The 22,182-nt window shown below is 39.6% G+C and overlaps 1 protein-coding gene across 3 annotated transcripts in view; it reads right to left on the minus strand.

The window, feature by feature from the left end:
• Positions 1 to 22,182, minus strand: part of CDH24 (cadherin 24) — a 104,673-nt gene that overhangs the window by 71,480 nt on the left and 11,011 nt on the right. For all 3 annotated transcript variants that reach the window (XM_073671110.1, XM_073671108.1, XM_073671109.1), the window contains exon 2: positions 21,505 to 21,866. In XM_073671110.1, coding sequence (XP_073527211.1) covers positions 21,505 to 21,732 — 228 coding nt within the window. In that variant the 5' untranslated portion in view covers positions 21,733 to 21,866. The remainder of the gene's footprint in view (positions 1 to 21,504; positions 21,867 to 22,182) is intronic.

The following is a 22,182-nucleotide window of genomic DNA, read 5'->3' on the forward strand; positions in this document are numbered from 1 at the left end:
CAGCCTAAGGGGTCTAGTTTCCAAAATGGTGTCACTTGTGGGGGGTTTCCACTGTTTAGGCACATCAGGGGCTCCCCAAATGCAACATGGCGTCCGCTAATTATTCAAGCAAATTTTACATTCAAAAAGTCAAATGGCGCTCCTTCCCTTCCAAACCCTGCCATGCGCCCAAACAGTGGTTTGCCTCCACATATGGGGTATCGGCGTGTTCAGGAGAAATTGCACAACAAATTTCATGGTGCAATTTATCCTATTACCCTTATGATAATGCAAAATTAGGGTTGAAAAACGTTTTTGTGGGAAAAATGTGAAAATTTTATTTTTACAGCTCAATATTATAAACTTCTGTGAAGCACCTTGGGGTTCAAGGTGCTCACCACACATCTAAATAAGTTCCCTAAGGGGTCTAGTTTCCAAAATGGTGTCACTTGTGGGGGGTTTCCACTGTTTAGGCACATCAGGGGCTCCCCAAATGCAACATGGCGTCCGCTAATTATTCAAGCAAATTTTACATTCAAAAAGTCAAATGGCGCTCCTTCCCTTCCAAACCCTGCAGTGCGCCCAAACAGTGGTTTTCCTTCACATATGGGGTATCAGCACGCTAATGAGAAATTGCACTACAAATTGTGTATTCTATTTTTTCCTGTTACCCTTGTGAAAATAAAAAAAATTAGGTCTAAAGTAACATTTTTGTGAAAAAAAGTTAAATGTTCATTGTTTTCTTCCACATTCCAAAAATTCTCGTGAAACACCTGAAGGGTTAATAAACTTCTTGAATGTGGTTTTGAGCACCTTGAGGGGTGCAGTTTTTAGAATGGTGTCACTTTTGGGTATTTTCTGTCATAAAGGCCCCTCAAATAAGATGTGGTCCCTGAAAAAATGTTTTTGTAAATTTTGTTGGAAAAATGAGAAATCGCTGGTCAACTTTTAACCCTTATAACTCCCTAACAAAAAAAAATTTTGGTTCCAAAATTGTGCTGATGTAAAGTAGACATGTGGGAAATGTTATTTATTAACTATTTTGTGTGACATATCTCTCTGATTTAAGGGCATGAAAATTCAAAGTATGAAAATTGCTAAATTTTCAAAAGTTTCACCAAATTTTCGATTTTTTCACAAATAAACGCAAGTGATATTGAAGAAATTTTACCACAATCATGAAGTACAATATGTCACGAAAAAACAGTCTCAGAATCAGGGGGATCCGTTGAAGCGTTCCAGAGTAATTACCTCATAAAGTGACAGTGGTCAGAATTGAAAAAATTGGCCCGGTCACGAAGGCAAAAACCGTCTCTGGCTCGAAGTGGTTAAATGCGATCAAATTATTGTATATACCCCAATATTGTATCAATGAAAACAATAGCTCAAACAACAGCAAAAAAATAAGTTGTTACACAGGCAAGCTGGCAGAAAAATAAGAAAGATATAGGTCTCAGTAAATAAAAATTGGTTTCTGTCGCCATTTTGTAAGTTCTGAATTTTTTTAATCACTAAAATGTAACAAACACTATACAAGTTTGGTATCGCTGTAATCGTACTGACCTGAAGAATCATGTTGCAGTCATTTTTACTGCACCCAGAACACATTAAAAATAAATAATGAACAACTTTTCTCTTACGAGGTTATAGTGAGGTCCCTAATGTTTAATGTTGTTCCAATGAATGCAGTGATAGCTGATGATCTTTCCTTTGTGAATTATGCAATTCATGCTAGTCATGTAGCTATTGTATGTATCTAGTGTGAAATACGCATGTACTAATTGTATATTTAGGCAATTGATGTATGACTAGAAGAGGGCAGAGGTATGGGGGGGGGGGGCTTTCAATTTTGTTATATTTGTATCTGTTTAACAATTAATACAAACTTATCCTTCTCAAAAAAGGGAATAGACTCAAAGAAGTGCTGAATTAAATTTATAATTTATTTAATATATGAGATTAAAATCAGACAGGAAGACAAAGGGAATATACATGGGAAAAAGACATGATCCCAGAAAAAAGGTGCGGTTACAGGGAGTATGTATAATAAATAATTATATTTTATATATGATTGTAATCTCATATATTAAATAAATTATACATTTTATTCAGCACTTCTTTGAGTCTGTTCCCTTTTTTGAGAAGGATATATTTGTGAGCTAGTGAATATTCATATATGTATTATATGGTATAACATTATAGAGTTGTTGATTTAATTAATACAAACTTATCTAATTAAAAAATAAATAAAAAATAAATTGCAGAATTGTTTTTTTAACCTTTTCACCCCACTTGTATATTGTTTGATTCAAAAGAACAGATCATCCCGCAAAAAAACAGCACTTATACAGCTATGACAGAATAAAACAAGTTGTCGCTCTTGGAAAAAGTGGAAGAAATTAAAGAATGAAAAACTGGCCCTGCCAGAACGGGTTACAGTATTACCTGAGCATGTTAAGGCTCTATACAGCCTACAACTCATACAGAGTTATAAAATAGCACCCACAGACTTTTATGGTGCCCTACTGTTTCATCATATGCCTTTGGTTTCATACTGTGGCAAGAAGAATTATTTCTGGCTTCTAAAAATAAATCCTACCATGCTACATTGTGAACATTTTTATGGAGTTACTCTCTCTAGAAGCAATGACATTGCACATTTCACATCTCCACCAGGACCTACTCCTGCGACGTCTTCTTCTGTTGCAAGTGTTACACGCACGCTGCTAGGTTCAGATAGGGCGAAACAGGTTTCATGAATTCTTTGGAATCCTGGGGGAACCGTTACTCAGGGCGACCATAGGCTGCAGCTTCTCTCAGGCACACGATATATTCAATTGCTGACCAGACACATCTGACAAGAGTCTTTTTCAACAGTTTAACAGTGGAATTTAATCTGAAGCAAGGCCAGTGCAATTCAGGGATATTACAGCAACAATCTTCATTACAGTACAGTGTGAGTTTCTTGAGCAACTGGCTCCAGTAACAATACAGTAGTTTCTTCACAAGGCACAGTATTACAGTCTCTTCAATAGCATAATTCAGCATAGATTAGATCTCTTAGCAGCACACTTCTATGCATACACAACCACAAGCTTTTCCTTCACAAGGACTCAATAATACACAGCATTCTTTATCCTGCATGGAGATGGAGGGGGGGGGGTGGGTTTGATGAGGGAGATGACCCCTGTGACACAATTCCTTCTAGTCCTGTCTGTTCAGCTCCTGTGTAGTGTATTTGTTTCCTGTTTTGACCTCGGTTTATTTTATTGACTATTCTTGAGTCTGCTGACTTTATACTTTTCCTGACCTCTTGACTATGACCCTACTACCTGACCACTCCTGCCAGCCTGCAGCACCGAACAGCAGCTTATTCCAAGGGCCCCTATTTAAATCCAGATACCTATTCAGGGGTTAACAGGTGAATGCCAGGATAACCCTTGAGATCTGGTAAGTGGAGTGGCTTGAGCCAAGCCTATCCGTGGTAGCCATTTTACAGCTGCCAAGCCACCACTGACAGAGCCCCATTACAGCATTCTGAATCACACAAAGTGCTTTTAGCTCCATAGTAGAGAACCACAGAGGCTCTACACACCTCTGTACAGCCTCCTGCAAACACCTTCCAAGCATAATTTGTGATGACTGCGGCTTAATGCTGCATGGATGCTTCTCTGCAACATGGCCAGAAAGACTTGATAAGGTGAAATGTATAAAGAAAGCAGCAAAATGCAGAAAGATCCTGGAGAAGTCTGCAGAACAAGTGCATACTTATTTCACAATGATACACATTTCAGGACTTGTCCGACTGTATAGCCAGACGAATTATCTATGTAGGTCAAGTTAAACTAGTGAAGTAGTCAATGAGTCGCTGTGGGTTTATGCGCTATGGCTATATCCAACTAATGACAGTATAATGTAGAATTGCTTATGATAACATAGTAGAATATATTAGCCGAGTTAACCCCAAATTAAAGCTGAGAACACATGCAGACGTTCTCACGTCTTTGTAGTTAGAAATGGCCATGGGCTACACCTTTTATGTTTGTACAAAGTGGATTTTTTCCGCAGCTCCTTGGTGAACACGCTGCACTGCTATTCTTAACAAGGAAAACAAATACCTGCAAATTCCTTCTTAATATAAATATAGATATATGTATCTATGGTTTACCCATTATATGTAATTTATTTACCGGAGAAGAGATTAAGGGGCTATTCTCCAGCGCATCTCACTTCTCCCAAAGTCATGCTTCTCCGCACAGCTCATTCATCCAACACTGAGCTATTTAAGACACTTTATCTGTCCCAGGTGAAAGGAATAATAACCTTTGATGAAAAGATGCTTAAGCGAGTTGTTTTTCAATTGGTGACTGGTGCTGGAACGATAAATGCATGTCCCCTGTGCCTTATTTTGGGGTTTTTAGAAATGCTAATTTTTTAAAAGAGTGATGGCATAAAGGATTGTACATCATTTAAAGGTAATGAAAGGTACCTGTCATGCGCAAAGTAATGGCTTCATTTTACCTAAAATTGTATAATAAATGCAATTTTGTCTCTGCCACATTTCCCAAATGTCCGTGGAGAACAATTATTAGCGTATGAGCATTAGCGGGATGCGTGAGTCTTAATTACATGCAGTCGTACTGTATTGTTAAAGGAGAAGTAATTGTATCTCACAAAAGTACAAGCCATCTGGTTCTTGGTTTCTCAGATCTTGACTCAGATCTTGTCACTTGACCTTCACAGAAAAATTTCACAATCAAGGCAGAAAATAAACCCCTTTTTTTACTTTTCTACTCAAGACAATGAAGTTATATGGGTCAACACTTTTCCTTTAAAGTTATTCTTACAGTAGTTTTATGGCTGAGCAACATTCTGATACTTAGCATTACAGGATTTGATATGTAAATGGCAACTTAGATCTTTCTCTTTGTGTCTTTTTTCTAAGGCCATGGCCCCACTATCAGTATGTGGTCAGTATTCAGTCAGTATTTTTTCTCATGAGTGGGAGCCAAAACCAGGTGAGGAACAATCAGAGAAAAGGTATAATAGAAACAAGTCACCAATTCTGCATTTATCACCCACTCCTGGTTTTGGCTCCCACTCCTGAGAAAAAATACTGAAAGAATACTGACCAAACACTTATAGTGGTACCGTGGCCTTAGATCAAAAGTTGTCAATTGTGCTTGTAGTAAGCTTCCACCAGCACTTCCAGTCCAGGACGCCATGAATTCAGGATCCAGTGACAGTTCTTTTTGAGCATGTGATTGGACAAAAACTCAATTAGCATATAATAGCTTTATAACATTGTGATGCCAATGTGCATGGCATTAAAATAATTTTTCTTAGAGCTACTTCTTTAATAAAATGATTGTGGCACAGATATATAATTAAACATGACAGTATATATTTACCGCCATGTACACATACTTTTCCACCTGTGCCACTTCTGATGTCTCTTCTTCAGAATCAAAAAGCTATGTCTTACTATCGGAGCCTTTATGGTAAAGATTATTAGTTGTCACTTTGACTAGGATACTTCTCACAAAATGAAGACAGAATATCATTTTCTTAGTGTCGTAAATCAATAAGACTTAGTTCACACTTGAATTTCCCCATTTCTAGCAGGAGGCATCAGTAATTTTTACAGCCAGAATAGCAGAGTAATTCTTGCTCTCAAAAATACCTATATTCCAACAGAATCTCTCCATATTTATCTATCTATCTATCTATCTATCTATCTATCTATCTATCTATCCCATATCTATCTACAGTGGGGAAAATAAGTATTTGATACACTGCCGATTTTGCAAGTTTTCCCACCTACAAAGAATGGAGAGGTCTGTAATTTTTATCGTAGGTACACGTTACCTGTGAGAGGCAGAATCTTAAAAGAAAAACTAGAAAATCACATTGTATGATTTTTAAATAATTAAATTGCATAAAATAAGTATTTGATCACCTACCAACCAGTAAGAATTCTGGCTCTCACAGACTTGTTAGTTTTTCTTTAAGAAGCCCTCCTACTCTGCACTCATTACCTCTATTAATTGCACCTATTTGAATTCGTTACATGCATAAAAGACACCTGTCCAAACGCTCAATCACACTCCAACCTCTCCATCAGGGCCAAGACCAAAGAGCTGTCTAAGAAAATCAGGGGCAAAATTGTAGACCTGCATAAGGCTGGGATGGGCTACAGGACAATAGGCAAGGAGTTTGTTGAGAAGACAACAACTGTTGGCGCAATTATTAGAAAATGGAAGAAACACAAGATGACTGTTAATCTTCCTTGGTTTGGGGCTCCATGCAAGATCTCGCCTCGTTGGGTAAGGATGATTCTCAGGTCAGGAATCAGCCCAGAACTACACGGGAGGACCTCGTCAATGACCTGAAGAGAGCTGGGACCACAGTCTCAAACATTACCGTTAGTAACACACTAAGCCGTCATGGATTAAAATCTTGCAGGGCACGTAAGGTCCCTCTGCTCACACTGGCACGTAAGGTCCCTCTGCTCACACCAGCACATGTCCAGACTCGTTTGAAGTTCGCCAATGACTTTCTGGATGATCCAGGAGAGTCATAGGAGAAGGTCATTTGGTTAGATGAAACCAAAATAGAACTTTTTGGTATCAACTGCACTTGCTGTGTTTGGAGGAAGAAAAAGGATGAGTTACAACCCCAAGAACATCGTCCCAACTGTGAAGCATGGTGGAGGAAACATCATAATTTAGTGGTGCTTTTCTGCAAAGGGGACAGGATGACTGCACCGTATTGAAAGGGGGATGGATGGGGTCATGTATTGCAAGATTTTGGCCAACAACCTCCTTCCCTCAGCAGGAGCATTGAAAATGAGTCGTGGCTGGGTCTTCCAGCATCACAATGACATGAAACACACAGCCAGTGCAACTAAGGAGTGGCTCCGTAAGAAGCATTTCAAGGTCCTGGAGTGGCCTAGCCAGTCTCCAGACCTAAACCCAGTAGAAAATCTTTGCAGGCAGCTGAAACTCAATGTTGCCCAGTGACAGCCCTGAATTCTGAAAGTTCTGGAGAAGATTTGTATGAGGGTGTGGGCCAAAATCCCTGCTGCAGTGTGTCCAAACTTGGTCAAGATCTACAGGAAACATCTGACCTCTGTAATTGCAAACAAAGGTTTCTGTACCAAATACTAAGTTCTGTTTTTGTATTGTATCAAATACTTATTTCATGCAACAAAATGCTAATTAGTTAAGTAAAAATCATGCAATGTGATTTTCTGGTTTTTATTTTTAGATTCTGTCTCTCACAGTTGAAGTGTACCTACGATAAAAATTACTGACCTCTCCATTCTTTGTAGGTGGGAAAACTTCCAAAATCAGCAGTGTATCAAATACTTATTTTCCCTACTGTATCTAGCTATCTGTTTGTTTATCATCTATCTAAAGCCATGTGAATTGTGCCTAACATAATTGTCAAGATTTGGCTAGTGCTCACTGGATTAATAGTATATCAATTTTTTAACATTCTGAGTGGACGTGTTATATAGTTGTATAATTGTATTCCGTTATAAGGGAATTTATACACTTGTAAATATAATAAATCAGTTCACCCTGTATACCTGTACTCCAAATGTAAGAATAATCTAACTTAAAGTACCGGGACGACCCAACTTCAAATATTCTCCAAGTTGCACTGATAGAAAAGCCTGCACTTCCACTTTGGTTTAAAATCAATCATGTCCTAAATTCGCTCAGTATTTGGTCAGTATTTGACATCAGTATTTGTAAGCCAAAATCAGGAGAGGAAAAGTATAATAGAAACACGTCACTACTTCTGTATTTATCACCCACTCCTGGTTTTGGCTTACATATACTGATGTAAAATACTGACCAAATACTGAACGTGTGACCATAGTGTAAGGGCGCTGCCAGAAGGTGTGGGCGGACGCATGCAGCCATAACTATGCTACCGCGGTGGCTACTTGCCGCAAGACTATGTTTCTCAATGGCACAGCAATTGGCTCGTCGCACATGTAAGAGGCTTAAGTTGTTCTGCTGCCACACCGTCTGGCCATGCGCTAAAAGTCTGCGGTTAGTGCATAGAAGGTGTCATGAAGCCTGGGAAGAAATCACCGTCTGCTGCAGAAAGCCTGGATATTGAACTTTTCATTTTGTGTTTAGATGAGGAAACCTGTTTATGTTTAGTTAGAGCCCAGACGGGCAAGCATTTTATTTTTCTGCTGTCTCTCGGCATGTGTCAAATGCCGAAATGTGCCTAAATTGTTTATATCGTTCTAGAATAAAGCCAAGTTGGACTTCATACCTGGACAGTCTCTGGAATTGTCACTGCCAACCTGCCGCCACAAGTACAGATCCCGACATTATATAAACTCGCAATGTCTACTCTTTATATGGAGTGTGTATCTAGTGTTTGACCTTGTGAGAAGGACTTCTAATCTTTCATTTACGGTGATAATGAAAAAACACACGTGATATGTCAGCATTAAACGTTTTAATGCCTTTTCTACATGAGAGCACTTTTTAATCCGTATGAACGATATAAAAAGCAAGAGGGTTTAGAAAAGTTAGGCCTCACTCGGAGGTCAGTAATTATTCTCCAAAGCAAAAAAAGACAGATTTTCATCAGTGCTTTGGATCAGATTGTCATTAGTATTTGGTCATGTGTTTACCATCAATGTTTCATAAGGATTTTTTTTTTTGAGTACAAGAAATTTCCTCAACTCGAGAGCAGTCTGATTCTTTTCACGGACTTATAGACTTGCATTGATGCGTTTTGGTGACTCAGATCAAAATCTAAACAATGTAGAACTTGGCACTCAGAAAGATAACTGGTTATATCTGTATTTGTGATTGCAACGCAAACATCATCAAACGTTTCGGTATGAACAATAGACCTTCATCAGTAATGGATTGCACAAAGGAAATGGGTGTAGAAAATCAACGTAAATGGCATTGGAGCGGTATCCACCACTCAAAGGAGAAGCTTCCTATGGCTCCTATGACATTTACGCTAATTTTCTACACTGTTTCTTTTGGACAATCCGTTACTGATGAAGGTCTATTGTTCGGACCGAAACTTTGATGATGTTTGGATTGTAATCACAAATAAAGATATAACCAGTTATCTTTCTGAGTGCCAAGTTCTACATTATTTGCATTACGGGTTTAGATTTGTTATGTTTTGGATCAAAATCTGACATGTCTCCGTGGTTTGGTGTGGACCACTCCATACGCAAAAATTCAAAGACATGTGTACAGCCGCTATAGGCACGACTTTTATCCGTGAAATGCAATGTCACGTGATCCCTGGGAGAGCCAGTGCCGACACCGCTGGAACAGCGTCGGAAACGCTGGAACAGCACCAGCACCGGAGGTGAGTATAGTTTTTATTATTTTACAAGGGGGCAACATAGAGATTGAGAAGGGATTGTCCAAGTAGTGGACATCCCTTTTAAGAAAAGATATTTTCATACCAAGGGCCTAACGATGAAAATTTGCTGTTTTATATAAGTGGCAAAAAGAGAAGTAGAACAGCAAGGGACAACTATCAGTTATCATGGGATGCAAAATCAGGTAGGCACTGATGACAGCAGCCTTTACTTTTACATGTCAGGGTCCGACTGTCCCCTGCTATTATAGTGATATATGGGTGAAGATTTCTTTATTCTAATAAGGTATTTTATGTGATTTATAAATCTAATGAATAAATGTTATATTTGCATGTTCGATAACAAAAAACATAATATCCTCATGTAAATCATTTTTACAAAATGCTCCTGTGTTTGGATATTGCTGTCACATATTATTACGTTCCCTGATGTATTTTTTTTATACCCTCTCAGAACATCCACCTAACACTCATGTACAAGAGAATACAGCAATTAAGCTACTGGGCATATGTAACAGCTGGCACTAGGCACATCAGGTGGACGTTCTGACAAGGAATCAAAATAACACCAGGGGGCGCCTGGTTATATGTTATGTCACAGTAATATGTAGATACAGTAACTTTTTCTAAAAAAAAATCTGATTATTATGTTTTGCCTGATCACTTCACCTTTAGGTTAACCTTGAAATATTCCATAGTTGAAATCTCTTAGCTTATACTTGCAACTAGCTAACTTCTGAAGAAATACAGAGATCTGCAGGCTGTAGACTTCAGCATATGTGACAATAATAATAATCACAATAATAATAAATGGATCAGCAGCTTAATGTTATTGGTGTGAGCAGAAGAAAAGTATAAGTGACATTGCCAGGCTACGCTATGCTGCATGGTGCATTGCACAGCAATGTGATTACCTTGTGAATCAGAATGGGGAGCCGGCAACATATTTTATTTTTAAAAAGTCCTAATTCCTCTTTATGTAGTCGGCTGATAGTGAGGGTTTACAGAGAAAGTCATACATCTGACATCATGTGCCCAATATAATATTCCCCAATTAGAGACTACAAGCTATCAGTGCAGCTGCGTGAATATAGAGTATAAATACCACTGCTACACTACTGCATACGTACAGGGCAGCACTTTATAAATCATTTATATACACTACTACCTTGAAGGTATACAATACTGGGGTAGCGGTATATACACAGCACATTCATAAAGCTGAAAAATTACTAAATACCACAAGTTGCCAGAGCTGCTTGATAGTCGCATGTGGCAAGGACCAGTTTTGTGCGGCTAATGACTTTTCAGGACCTTGACAGACAGTTGTCTAGGACTTTCCTGTGTTCATGTTTGATTGTAGATATTGCCTTTAAGGCATACAGCTGAGCTCTATTCTGGCTCTCAGAAGTCATTTAGGTATGGTAGCAGTATATGGTATATACACATTACTGTCTTGATACTATGAACTACTCTTCGCTGGACCTTTTAATCCGGATGTATTTTTTCTCCCGCTCAGTGCGGGCCTCACAGCTCGGATTGACTCTTCTTAAAAGTCAACTATGGAAAGATAAAGCCTGGTGGCATTTATATGTAAATGTGCTTATTAAGCTGTGTAGGGGTGTATTGATTACCCATATGCATAGTGAATATATGCTATGATGGTTCCCCACGATGCAGCCATAGCCTTAGTAAGAAATGCCTTTGGGGCTTAGCACCCCCCTGAGGCACAGGACAAAAGAAGAAAACATCTTTATTTACCTCAGTCAGATTTTTTGCAAGTAGCAATCACAGCTGACAGCTACTGAGAGAAAAGAAAAGTCATGAATATATAGGTCAGAGAAGTTTGTCAGAAGGGAATGTATACTCTGAGATGAGTTAGTGCATTGCACTGCGAGGTATTCTCATGGTAAAGGACAAATCTCTATGGGCTGATTAGACTTTAGCGATTCAGTTTAGCTGTTCTTTGCACCTGGGGGCCTTATAAAAATGCTGATGATGTGCAATATCTGTAGCATCTTCCATGCATCCCATTAAGATGACTTGAAAAACACAGGAGCTGTATATCAAGCATGGACGCCAACTGATACTCATTACTATGTTCAGTACCCGGTGTAGAAAAAACATCACTGCTAAGAAACCATCAATATTCAGAAGGAATAATCCTGAAAATGACCTGATAGGGGACTCTCATCATCATTCACATCTTCCTCCTCTCTGAAATTACCATGAAGGACGTGGTCTCTTTAGAATTTCACTAGTTACTTCCTTATCTCTTACAAGTTATTATAAAGAGCGACTGGCGCCTACAATCACTGCCACCTTCGATGCACATTGGCCATGGAAGCGTCCTTCCTCTGCTAATCCTGTGCCTAAAAAATAATGCATGACTGATAGAGCTGGGATTTCACTGTGCCCCATAGCCACAGAAATCTGGCGCATCAGACATAGACTTGGGCCACCACTGTGCTCTGGACTGCTCAGTGCCCAAGGGCATAAGCACTGATGCGTGTTGGGGTGCCAAGGACACCATTCAAGACCTTGCGTAAGAAGAGAAGTTCATAGAGAATCTATCTACTTTTCTAAGTAACTACAAAGGAGGAAAAAACCCTCTTGATCAAGTTCTCAGTTGTCAGAAAAAGATGGACCTCTTGCTGTTACTTGTCTCTATGGATAAACGGCTGTCAGGCTTAGGCTAGGGTCACACCAGCGTATATATACTCTCATCCAAGGGAATCGGGGCACTTATGCTAATCACAGTCTGAACAAACTCTGATCAGAATTTTGTCGGATGAGGAGAAGATGGAAAAAAAAATTCTCCATTGTGTCAGTGCCTGGAAATCGGACTGCACTCAGATGTCATCCGAGTGCAGTCTAATGTTTTCCAATAACTCATTGATTTGCATGGCTGGATGCGATCCAACTTGGGCATGCCACGATTTTTTCCTAGGACCAAGACTGGACATGTACTCGGCCCCATAGAATAACATTGATCTGAGTGCAATCCAAGGTTTTGTCGGATCGCACTCAATCTGAAAATACGGTCATGTGCAAGAGCCCATACAATCAGGCCTTTGACACATCTCCCAGTAAATTATATATTTGGTTCCCTATGGGGGTTCGGAGTGGAATAAAAGTGGGGTCACAACTAGGGACTGCACCATACGTTAAAGAAGCAATATATGCCATAAGATGTAGAGTAATGTATTTCCCCCTCCCCTTCTGTCTTCCTCGCTGCCGCAGTATTGTTCATTTTGTTCACATTAATGCTTGCTCTGGGGTTACCATGGAATCAATAATGATTTCCATTCATAACGGTGCAGGTCACATGACAGGAAGTTCATGAAAAGAAACCATTTGTTGTTACCATGGCAACCCCACAGCAAGCAGTAAACCGTATTCTTGCATCAGTAAAGCCATCAGGAAGTAAAGTATCCCTTTAAGGGAAAGCTGTTTAATGATTTATAAAGTAATCATGAAAGAAGAAGCCCAGCACTGTAGTCAGACATATCATGGTCAGTGTGGTGTACACAGATGGACCATAAATATAGATGCTCGGGATCAAAGCACCGCGCTGAATCATAGGGAACATGTACTTGCTCGTTTCTTGACATTGCAATTGAGTATATAACACGACCAAAGCAATCACGCTGTATTTTTTAACACCATTTTTTCCGTTTTCAGCACAAAATGTTTAACAGTATGGCAGGATTATCAATACTGCTCCCGGGATTGAGGCTGTGATCACATATCACTGCAGAGGGATTATGGCAAGACCACGTATGAAAGCATGCGGTTTTGCTGCAATACACACTGCAGTTTCTAACCAGGATGAGTCTGGGTCATATTCCTGACACTGGCCAGACACAGATTTGCTTATATAGTACATGAGGGTTTAAAAGTCATACTGTTTTTTTCTCGTTGGTTAACTAAAATAATTTCTGCACCTTTCATCTGTGACACATGGGTCTTTCTTAATATGCATTTTTTTATTTAGTTATTTTAAGGCAACTATATGGGTTTTCTTTCCCTATTTGTCCAGTTGATAGTACAAAATGGCACTATATAACAATTTTTTATTATGTCCTCTTTTCCATTACATTTATTCTTTAAAGGGAATCTGTCAGCTGGTTTGTGCTATTTAATCTGAGAGTAACCTAATGTAAGTGCTGAGAGCCTGATTACAGGGATGTGTCTCTTATTAAGCTGTGGGCTGTAGTTTCAGTAGAATCAGTGTTTTATCAGCAGGAGATTATCACTAGAGGACTAGGTCTCACGTGCAAGCAAGTCAGGTGAATCTGTGTAACCCCGCCCCCACCACTGATTGGCAGCTTGCTGACGATGCACAGTGTACACAGAGGACGGGGTTATACACAACCTAGAAGTCTTAGCACTTCTACATCAATATGAGACATAACAGGGAGTCTATCAAAACTACACCAAATAGCCCAATAAATAATACATCTCTGGAGTCAGGGTCTATGTCTCTACATTATGCTGCTATCAGATTCCATAGAAAAACTTGATGACAGATTGCCTTTAAACAGGACATAATGTATAATTTTTGGTTCATCAATGTTGGGGCTAGAGATGCGGTTTGGACAAGACTCTTTTTTTACCGTATATTCTGCTTTTATTTGTATTACACTTGGTGCTCAACAAGAGACCTCTGGGGAACTTTAATAGAGTCCTTTTTTTCCTAATCTATTGCATATTATCCCAGTTATACAAGAAATACATCTTCCGATGGTGGACTGTAGTACTGATCAAGGTTTGCTAAGATCCAGTAGGTACTGTATCTTCCAAGTACCTGACAATCACAGGACTGCCAAGCAGGGCTGTGGAGTCGGTAAGCCAAACCTCTGACTCCTCAATTTCCATGACACCGACTCCACGACTCGGACTCCCTCATACATGGCTCATGTTTAAGTGATAAATTTACTGCAGCACAAATTCATCTCAGCTAAAAGTCTAGACCCTTAGATCAGGAATAGGACAGACATTTATAGGACATTTCATAACTTTCCCAAATTCTTATGAAAAAATATTCCCCACAAACTGCATTGAACTGCTGTACCCAATTTATTATATGTTTTAGGAGTCGGAGTCGGTCCATTTTATACTGACTCCACCAAAATGGACACCGATTCGGACTCCACGACTCCGACTCCACAGCCCTACTGCCAAGACTGGACCAATAGGCAGCATTGCAGCTTCCTGATCACTGGAGCAGTCATCGAACACCATGTATGCAGCAATCAGGAAGGTAGAGACAGTCATATACTGTCTATATCTTCTCCACGGAGAGTACAGCTACCTTCTCCTGTAGTTACATTTAGAAATATAACTGCAAAGCTAAGTGTGGACCAGCCCAAAGTTGAAAGTTTTTAGGCAGTCAAAGAAGCAGATCTATGTAATACTGTAGGAATTGCTTCCAAAGATAAATACAGTGGAAGGCCTCATTCACATGTCCCATTATAATGGGCACATATTCTGTCCATGAAAAAAACTGATATAACAATTACTTGCAGTACGTGTTATATCAGTTTTTTTCATGGACAGAATATGTGCCCATTATAATCTATGGAGTTATTCACAAGTCAGTGACTTTTCATGGTCTGTGTGTCCGAGCAAAACTCACAGAGACATGTCTGTTTTTCTCTGGTATCACGGTTGAAAAGAGCCAATACAAGTCCTATTTAGTCGGTTTCTTCTTTGAAACATGGAAGATGAAAAACAATGTTTTATTGTTGTATTACTTTGGACCACTATGTACAGTCTATGAAAAAAATGAAGGAGTGCCAATAATGGTGAGCAGCACTGTACATTTAAGTTTGTGGGTGTAAAGTGAAAAAATGTGGAAAAGTTCTCGGGGTGTGAATACTTTTTCAAGGCAGTGTATGTGTTTAGACACGGATGTGTGAATGAGGCCTAAGGATATGCTCACACAACGAACCCAATTCTTCATTGCGTTTAAGACAGTTTTTACCTCTCAATTAGTGACTTTGTCATTGGCAACAAATTCATGAAATGATTTGAGTCTTTTTTAAGTTGTCGTTTGTTATTTAGTTCGTTTTCTTATTTTTACGTCAATGTGGCTTTCCCACAATGTTTTAGACAGATGCCTGAAATGCAACTTTTTTTAAAAAAGTCGCAAAATTTGGTGTAACTCCCAGTTGTAGGGATTTTATGTACGCGAGTTTATAAGTTGTATTTTTTGAGATACTTTGCAAAACGTGTGACTTTTGCACTAGATAGTCGTAAAAATGGTTAGAAGCAGAATGAAAGACAATTTGGGGCTTTGCACAATATTCATGAACTGTATGCACCATTTTGATGAATTGGACGAAAAATAATTTCAGCAAAACTCACAAGTCAAAAAAGAGAAGTGACTTAAAAAACGCAAATGATGAATTGGGCCCAATGATTTTATTCAGGTGGATTCTGCTTGAAATCTATTTGAAAAAGCGCTGAAAACATGCTAAAAAGAGTTACCATATGCACTGCAATGTCAAAACGACTTGCTGTGCATACGTTTAGTCTTTTTCAGCTTCTTTTACCCCTTTGAGGTTTTCAAACCAAAGAGTGGCAATAAGAATAGACTTGATCATTCTTCAGGCTGCTTCCATTTGGAAGCCGCTCACTAGTTTATATATACAGTTAAAAAAACACCAGCGGTAAAGGCGATCAAACTGGAGCAAAAAAAAGACACTTCAGGAAAAAGCGTTTTCCTGAAGCGTCTTTCTCTTGGAACAGAAAACTTGGAAACCGGGAAAAAGAAAAAATGGTGAAAACTTTTGTTTTTTACACAACATTTTTTTCCTTAGTGAAAGCAATGAACTAAACAAAGAATGGACGAAAAAAGAAAAGCTCCTATGAGGCTAAGGAAAATATTTTTTTCCTCTGTAGATTTTCCTCTGCAAATCTGTGGCAAATCCACAGCAATTCTGAAGGTGGATTTTGTCATATTTCAATGGGTACATTGCAAAGGCTGAAATCAGCAAAGTTTGCGCAACATAACTACAATTCCACACAACATCTGATGAAAATTCTGCAAAAATTATGGCACCTGAACCCAACATAAATTGCCATTTCAAAATACAAAATCTCATAACCGGGTTGTTCTGTGCTACTATCCAATACTGTGGAGGAACTACCAAGCTTCATAAGGGTCTATTCACATGTCCTGATAATATTGAGGTTTTTTTTATCAAAATTAAAAAAAAAACACAGTCATTTTTGGCAAATCAAGACCAAGCACAATTTGACAGTGACACATAAATAGACATTTAGACATTAGGGAGTTTGGGTCTTGGTTGGATCCCACATAGTGATCGTCATGTGCCAACTGTACAGCCGAGAGGCAGATGCAGGATGTACTGGCCCACAGGAGAACAGGAGAATCCTCCGGTGGGCCCCTGTACAAGAGAGGGCCATCACCCTCTTATATGAGCAGTACTTGGCACAATAGACTTGTATCACTATGTACAGACAAAGGCAGCATCTTATTCATGTAACAATCTACCCAGTTCATTGTTATATAAATTTGTGATTGAGGATGATGTCACATTTCATGTAGCTGAAAAGTGGGGCCCTGGAGTTGGTTACTGATGAGCTCTTGGCACCCCTGTCCGACACTGGACGGATGTGTCATGAATGTCAAAGTGGCCTTGGAATAGATTGTTAGAAATGGGAGTATGAATTAATTTCTTAATATGCACATGCACAGTTGTGCAAATACCCTGGGGTCATTAATAATAAGCAATCAATTCACACTCAATTTATAATAATCCATTTCAAAGCCGCAGTGACTTTCATGTCATGGCCGCTCCGCGGTCACCTCTAGCCCCTCATGACAGCACAATGGTAAATATGTTATAAATGCAGAAAATATACATAATGCAATATTAGTTCAGAAAGATCAGATCCAGCTGTGGCATTACAGCTGTGTGCACATGAAGCTTTACCCATGACTGCCTATAGTGGTTCTAATGGCATGCGTTATACTTGTCACATAAACATCATGTTATCATTTTATAAGTCAATCTGAGCAGTGAACACACAGAAGACTCTCGTGCCACTTGTTTGTACACTATGTGTGTAGACAGACCAGGGAACTGCATCAGGTAACCATTTAAAGGGCAGCATATCAACTGTGACACATTTGCATGGTCTATTTGTTTCCCTCTGGATCAACACTGATAATCCTTATAAGCTTAGACCTAATTTTTTTTTGTCTAAAAAATCGTTTCCATATCCTATAAGCTAAAAAAATTATAAATTAATATTATTTATTCCCTGTTGTTGCAGCACCGCCTCTCTGCAACTGTCCTCAGTGTTTGTTTACATGCTGCAGCTGTGACATCACGACTACAGCACATGACATCTGCAACCAATAACAGGTCTCAGCTGTCTTGTACAGTCTAAAACAGTATGAGCGCAATAATTGGTGGACAGTTCAGGTGCTGTAGTTGTGACTTAACAGATAAAGGTGTGTACACAAACACCAGGACAGCGGCAGAGAGGCAGCGCTGGAGCAGAAGAGGGTAAGTAAAGCTCATTTTGTTATTTTTTGCAGAGCAAACATAAAGAATAAATGAAAGTGGAAAACCTCAAGATGTTGCAGTGATAGATTAAGTCTAATAATAACAATACACTTGATAGCTGATCATTTGGCTATCTGTCCTGATTCTGCCATAAATATGCATGTTCTGATAGACCACAGAGGATGCTACACAGCTGACAGACAATTTCAAAGTCATTTATTGCCAGGAAAAAACAATATTCAAGAAGGAAAAATTACAACGGGTTAGATTAGTTTTCCTTAAAAAAAAATCTGTCAGCAGGATTTCACCACCCAAACTATATATGCCTGTAGCTCTTTCAAAGACAAGTCCTATATTTGGCGCCTCTGTCACTCCAGCTCTATTCTCAGACTATTTCCTCCTTAACCTAAAGTCACACAGTATACAGGTTGTCAGTCAAGCAGGAGGAGGCAGCTCTGTTCGTGGAATAGAGCTGGAGTGACAGAGGCTTCAGATCTACAAATAACTCTTCTTCAGCCTTATTTGCATATCAATTCAAACGCTGATTTCTCAGTAACAGAGGAACAGACTGGCCATATAAAGGTATTGCTAGATTTGTCTTTGAAAGTGCTACATGCACATTTAAATAGTTTGGGGTGCGAAATCCTGCTGACAGATTCCCTGTAAAGGCAGACATTGCAGGACACCCCCATATATATTAGATTGTAGATGAATGTGCTGACAACTATCAGATTTATATAGCCAGCTTAAGATCGTATATGTCAATTAGCCTAACATAGGTGGAAGGTGTCTTATTTAGCAGGATCTGTCAGGGATCTTCATGCATGGAGGCTGTTTTGTGAGGAAGAAAAGAGTGAAATGAATCAGTCATGTTTGATTTTTTTTCCAGCTGATCTTGTGTCTTGAGCGGCTCCGGAGCAGTGCCTGCCAGCCGTCCCCCCTCCCACCTACATATAAATTAATATGCACTTTCTGCCTAGCTGAATATGCATATTAATTGGGGGGCTGTCAATGATGATAATTGCCAGCTGAACAACTTTGGGCCACCACTTATCATATGCTTTTAGGCATCTTAATCTTTCTGAAGAAGACTGAAATTGTTAAAGATACACTTTCTAATGAATCGCTTGCATGAACCCATAACAATTATAGATGCTACGTTGTGAAACATCTATTTGCCTTAACGCCTATATAGCGCCATTGTCATTACTAAATCACCTGTTGTGCCAAATTTCGATATTAGTACTTCTCATTGGTGGCGACAGATAGCTCTCTGTCACGCACCTCAGCTGGCTGTCATGAGTAGATGCCTCCAGTCATTTTCTAAATTATTGCTCTCTACAGAAAGACTTTTTTCTGTATCCAGCATAATGGAAGGGGAGGGGGAGATGTGATCATCTATATAACCTAGCAGACATAAGGGTGCTATCGTTGCTCAGACGTTACAAAAAGCAAATAGCTATGGAAGATACCACCTTTATTCCTAGGTTTTCTATCGAAATGTGGCACAGCAGGCAAGTTAGTAACAGCGATAGAGCTGTATAGTCAATAAGATGTTTCATAATGCATCCATAATTGTTATGGGATCATGCAAGATGAAATCTATAACAACTTCCGTCTTCTGCAGGTATGTATATCCCAAAGTACATGCCATGTGATTTTAATAGATACAGCACAGTATATGGTAGTGTGAATGGTGCTGGCTACAGCTGAGTGACTAGGAGCCACTATGCAGCAAAAATCAGAAAAGGGAATACAGTGCTATACTGGCCCCTTTATTCTCAGGATAGTGAGGGTCCCAGAGTTCAGAACCCTAGTGATCAAATTTAGCTAGGGCTACATGGCAATACTACGTGAAATAAAGATTGTGATGCTACACTATGACATTGCATATCGTTGCAATGTGACGCACAACCTACCGTGACCCAACATTGTAGGACTTGCACTTCTTTGACCCCATGGACTTCAAAAAAAATTGTTTGTGACTTATGACACAAGGACAAACTCGCTGTTTTTTTTTTTTTAACTGTTGCACAAATGTTTTTGGCTATACAACTTGTCTGAGACTTGCTATCGCGAAGCCTTTATTGCCATGTAGTCTAGGAGGAAGAAACATCATTACACCAGCAGAGTGTCTCCTTCATTATAAATGTATGGGTGTACACATTAGATGACGATGATTTGGCTGATTGTTCCCCTGGCAGCTATCTTGCCCGACTCTCCCATACACAGGATCATTCACTCAGCCAAGTGTTCCTGTGTTCTTATAAAAGAAAGCCGCATCCGCATGTCCCTGGCAGGAAAACGCATGTACAATCTGCATGTACAATCCGCATGCGTTTTTTCTGCCAGGGAGATGCAGAAACGCTCAGGAAAAAATCCTGAGCATTTCGGCATCGTGGGCACATAGCCTAAGACATATCTGGGGACGGCTTATATCAGGGAGAACAAAAGGATCAGCAGTCTGGATTGTTATCTCAACCATCATCTGTTACAGGGCCCTATACACTTTAGACTGTTGGCCGAACCCATCGATATCAGCAGGAGTGGCCAACGTTAGTTTAATGTGTATGGTGGCCTTTAGGAGCAGAGTGGCTACCAGTGGTTGAACCCATGGCTCATAAATTGGTGGCAATATATTATCACTTTATCAGACGGTAAAATCCCTTTAACTGTAAAAGGTGTTCCATGGGGTGATTTGGTTTTGTTTGGGAATATGATGGCTTTCTAATTGCTTGTGTTTAAAAAAGTGTCTACCTCCGATGTGCCGTAATCTTAGTAATGCTATAAGCAAAAAGAACAGCGTCGCTCACGTTTGTACATCCGCACCACCACTTTCTGAGCAATATAATGGACAACTGTGCGACTGCAGTTAGGGCTCATTCAGACATCAGTGACTTTTCATCAGTATTTGTATGCCAAAACCAGGAGTGACTCCAAAACCCAGAACAGGTGTCAGTCTTTCAATTATAGTTTTTCTCTGTATGTTCCCCTCCTGGTTTTGGCATACAAGCACTGATGAAAAATCACTGATGTCTGAATGAGCCCTTAGGGTTACCTTACTGAGAGATTGTGATACTGACCCTGCGGGTATACCCTCGCGTGCTGCCTGTGTAAGCGTCGGAGCCATATTCAGACCCAATTTGTACATCCGTCATTGGAAGAAGGCACATATTTTTATTCTTAATGAGTAACAGGGCTGAATAACACAAACAGCCCGGAGCGCCCCATCAACAAGATAATGAGCATTTTATCTATGACATATGTGGCTGAACAGCTTGTCCTGTGGATGTAATGTGAACATAGGACTTTCTGATTAGAAATGTTTCCCAGGTCTAATCCCTGTCTACACTGTGGAAAGCCATCCTAAGGCTTAACTATTTGATCCAGAGGAAAGCAAAGCATAATTGATGAGTTACGTTCCTGAGATCCTGGTCTGTGTTGTGACCACTATGACAAATAAAGCATTTCTTCTCATTCATGGGTCTGAAAGTTGTCAGAAGCAGCTTTTACCCCAACGTAAAAGTATATTCAGTTGCATATCAATAATTGCAGCATTGTGGAGTATACAGTCCTAGGAAATACACCTACTCACCCTTCCGATCAGGACAGGCTCTGGTCCGGTATATTCTTCTATCACAAAGAACTGGTTCCAGACCCAGCTACGCTTGGAACGGGGAGGAGGACCAGGGCCCTGAGGAGGAGAAGATGAGGATCCACTATCTCCACTTAGCCCTGGAGAAGATTCCTCCATAACAGGAACAGTGGAAGAACAGCCCAACAGTAGTAAGGAAAGCAGAGGGCAGAATTGGAGGGCAGGCATTTGGAGGACTGAGGCCCAGTGAGGCCAAAAGGCAAAGGTCACAACAGACTGCGACTTGTATGCTGTATGTCAAAGTCTTCCATGTAGTAAAGTCTCTTTAGTTTGGGTTGCGACTTAAACCATGTAGCTTGAAACTGGCAAAAATAAATGAGAGGGAAAGAAAATATAATGGATTAGAATGTAAAGCTTTAAATGCTAGAAATAGGATACATCAGGTTTACACATTTCTGGTAACATAAAATGTCCCTTCAATGCTTTATTCAATCTATGAACTCTAACGATGAAGGACACATAACCCATATAACAGCTGCAGGTTCTTCTAGAATTGCTGACCATATACAGTACATAAATACATTTATTTACACCAGTCTTTATCGTACAATCATACTGTCCAGATGAGCTTGACAACTGTATGACGTGTGTAAGGGATGTCCCATCTGTCAGAAGCTC

The sequence above is a fragment of the Phyllobates terribilis genome, unplaced genomic scaffold (genome assembly GCF_046119375.1).
Source record: "Phyllobates terribilis strain yellow unplaced genomic scaffold, ASM4611937v1 Scaffold_1__5_contigs__length_1240528914, whole genome shotgun sequence".
In the NCBI taxonomy this organism is placed as follows: Eukaryota; Metazoa; Chordata; class Amphibia; order Anura; family Dendrobatidae; genus Phyllobates; species Phyllobates terribilis.